This window comes from Mesoplodon densirostris, chromosome 1, assembly GCF_025265405.1.
Source record: "Mesoplodon densirostris isolate mMesDen1 chromosome 1, mMesDen1 primary haplotype, whole genome shotgun sequence".
Lineage (NCBI taxonomy): Eukaryota > Metazoa > Chordata > Mammalia > Artiodactyla > Ziphiidae > Mesoplodon > Mesoplodon densirostris.
In genome coordinates, this window is record NC_082661.1 from 52,959,126 (window position 1) to 52,962,585 (window position 3,460).

A 3,460-nucleotide genomic window follows, 5' to 3' on the forward strand; every position below is an offset into this window, starting at 1 on the left:
CAGAGGTCTGCCCGATATATCTCTATATATATATCTTCACACACACACACATATGGGTAAGAAAAATCACCGTTACTGTTAGACTGTTAGTGAAAAACAGCAGTCCTCCACCTTTCTCTGTCTATCCCTGATTTTCTTTCTCCAGAGACCACCAATTTTAACTCTTAGCTATTTCTTATTGTACTCTTTCTAAGTGACAAGTTATACTGCTTTTTTAAAATCAACTTTTCTATATCAGATCTTGATTGATTCTCCCCCATTACATATACATCTCTCTCTTCTCCAGTCCTTCCAATGTTACCTAATAATTTGTTACCTGTATTCAGTGTTTATATAATTATAACTGGCTTGATGAGTAGTAATATTCTTCACAGTGGAGTTATGCAGTGTAGTTCTTGAAAAAATTTAAAATTTTTCCCAGGGTTCATAACTGCCTCAGCTTTGCTTCCTTAATTAGAAAAAATTTTGCAGACCACTAATTCGTCTCCAGACTCTCTGAAATCTAAAAATCTCTTGACTCCAAATAGATCAGGAAATCTGAGACATTCCGCCCTAACTCTAACCTCTAGGCATTTCTTGTTGACCTCATGCTGTTCTCCCCTCCTCTTCTCTTTCATATAGTTACATTTAAGCAACTTTATGGCTACTCTTTAAATAATAAAATGCCCTCTTCCCCCATCGACAACAGAATTTTCCTCTCAGCTTCCCACTTTAAAAAGACATCATTACCATTCCAGGTACCCTCACTTTTACGCCATCAAGGCTGATAACATGTGCACTCAAACTTTGTAAATGTAAGTATTCTCTTAAAAAGATGAAAACCATAAACAGCATTTACATTATTATGATTATTTAAATGTTATTCAGTAAGTCGCCAAGCTTTGTGCTATGACTGGATTTCCTTCTCTTTGGCTCCAAGATTTTGAACTGCATGTTACTCATAGGGACACTGAAATAGAGTCCACTTTCTTACACTCCCTCTGTTCAAAATCCTGCAGCATTTTACATTGTTTGGTATTTGAAGGATGTGTTTCCTGTACAGTTTTTTTCACTGAAAGCTTCTGATCGTCATTGTTTTTTCTTGTGGGATGAAGAAATATATGCTCTCCACAGCATATCCTTAAGATCTCCAGCTTCTTACTCATTCAGCGTCCTACTTATATTCCAGTCTCATACTCCCGAAATTTACTTATTTATTAAATTAATATGGACCATGAGCTTGTTGTACATTTTTGTCCTGAAAATTTCAGTACCTTTCCCTTTTTGTAATACATCCTGTTCGTCCCGTTTTTGTTTTAAGGATGCACACAGCTTCTTAAATATTGTCGTGGGTCTTAAGTTCTTTCTCGGCTCCCGGAATCGCGTATTTCCTCTTCCTAATCTCGGCAAGGTCTCAGTGACAGTACAGGAGCTCGGCTGAGAGCGGAGAGCACAGCCGCGGAGGGAGCCCAGGCACTCTCGTGAGACAGCGGAACTCCTCGCCCCCAGCTCCACGCCGCGGGGCCGCCTGGGGGTCGGCCATAATGCAGGCCCGGGATACCGGCGGCTTCCTCAGGGTTCTAAAAGTGTACCTGCAAGCGGATGTTGAGGACCACGGAGCCCGCGATGTATAAGTACGGGAAGTTCATGCGCAGCTGCCAGGCCAGCTCGAAGAAGGCGAGGAGGGTGCGGGAGAGCCCCTTGCAAAAGAGCCTGTACGAGCCGGGGGCCGCGGCCAGGCTCGAGGCCTCGAGAGCCAAGGATGACGGAGCCGCTGCGGTGGCCATGGACGCGGTGTCGCCGCTTGCCCGGTGCGGTGCCTGGAGCGCAGGGTGACCGTAGACCCCGCGGACCCCGCGACTGACGGCCGTGACCGGGAGGGGCCGGGGGCTAAGTGGCAGCTGGGCTTACACTCGCGCCTGACGTAGCCGCGGCTCTTCTCTATATTTTAAAATTTCTATTATACACATTAATATCTGTACAACTAGAAAACAATGTTCAAAGAACTGCCCACATGGGCTTCTGTGCAAGTTACTAGAAAAATGTCAGTATAAAGCAAATTAAAGAATTGGACCTTTCACTTTGGAGCATGCATTTTCAAATGGTAAATAAATGAGCTGCAGGAAGAATCTGAGAATTACTGTGAGATTTTAAAGGCACGTTAGAGATCACTGCATCAACCTCTTCATTGTGCAGATGAGGAAACTGAGAGAAGAATAGGAGAAGAAAGTCAGCATCCTTGACGCAATAAATCATTACCTTCTTAACAAACTTGAGATGGACATTAATTCCTTAAAAGGTTTTTGATCTCTTGCCCTTCAGATAAATCAAAATCAAAATTAACAATGTGATCTTTAGCCTCTGCCCTGAGTGCAGAATTTAGCTAGCATAGAAGAAATGAGTGTTCTGCAGCATTCATTTTCTCTTTAAAAGCTACAGAGATTTTAAAAACAACAACAACAAAAAACCCAAATGCTGTCCCTTCCCCTCCACCAAAGCAAGTGTTGCTCTTGCTTCCATTAGCTGAGAAGAAAAAGACTCCTTGGAGGACATTCTCTTACTTTTGTGTGAGTGCACATGCGTGTGTGCATGCCTGCGTGTGTGTATTTCTGATTGTGAAAGCACTAGACATCCATTGTAGAAAATGTCGAAAATGCTGAAAATGATATAGAAAATCTTATGCATATATTATATTGTCACTCCAAAACAATGATAGTTAACATTATAGTTCTAGATTTCTCCCTTCTCTCTTTCTCCTTTTCTCTTCTCTTTCGATAGCTTTTTAAATCAATCTTTGTTAGTCCACTGAAAAAGAATCCATTCCCTAACACATCTGCCCAGCCCTGACCTCGCTGACTATCTCCCGGCACACTCAGTCAAGAGCTTATGGGGGCTGACGTGGTTTCAATTGTTGTTCAAAGACATTCCCTCCCTGGCCCGAACCACAACCTCCATGGGAGTAGAAACTTCCAGCTCCTTGATATCCAGCTCGGCAGGTGATTTGTTTTCACCAAGGAGATTTTTTTTTTTTTTTTTTTTTTTTTTGCGGTACGCCGGCCTCTCACCGCTGTGGCCTCTCACGTTGCGGAGCACAGGCTCCGGACGCGCAGGCCCAGCGGCCATGGATCACGGGCCCAGCCGCTCCGCGGCACGTGGGATCCTCCCGGACCGGGGCACGAACCCCTGCCCCCTGCATCAGCAGGCGGACTCTCAACCACTGCGCCACCAGGGAAGCCCCACCAAGGAGATTTTGAATGATACAAACAAAAGCTTGAAATGTATTTGCATGGGAGGTTTGTCCTCTCCCACTTTCGCCATTGCTCTGAGAAAAGTTTTCCTCTGGTGACTGCTGCTCCTTCTGCCAGGAGCCCAGAGTAGAGCAGAGATGATTCAGGGACCCTGTACACCTGAGGCAAGAAGCAGAGTCACCCCAGCATGCCCGCACCTGAGTGAAAGAATAAATGATTGTTGCTCTAAGCCA

At 44.5% G+C, this 3,460-nt stretch overlaps 1 protein-coding gene across 1 annotated transcript; it reads right to left on the reverse strand.

Moving 5' to 3' along the window:
* Positions 1-1,559: 1,559 nt before the first annotated feature.
* LOC132478045 (small integral membrane protein 10-like protein 1) lies at positions 1,560-1,766 on the reverse strand. The gene has a single exon (XM_060080820.1). It carries the CDS (start codon positions 1,764-1,766, stop codon positions 1,560-1,562), a length of 207 nt encoding a protein of 68 aa, XP_059936803.1.
* Between the last annotated feature and the right edge of the window lie 1,694 nt (positions 1,767-3,460).

Bases quoted from the DNA above. Each gene is read 5' to 3' on its own strand.
- LOC132478045 (XM_060080820.1), bottom strand. From the start codon at position 1,766: ATGGCCACCGCAGCGGCTCCGTCATCCTTGGCTCTCGAGGCCTCGAGC.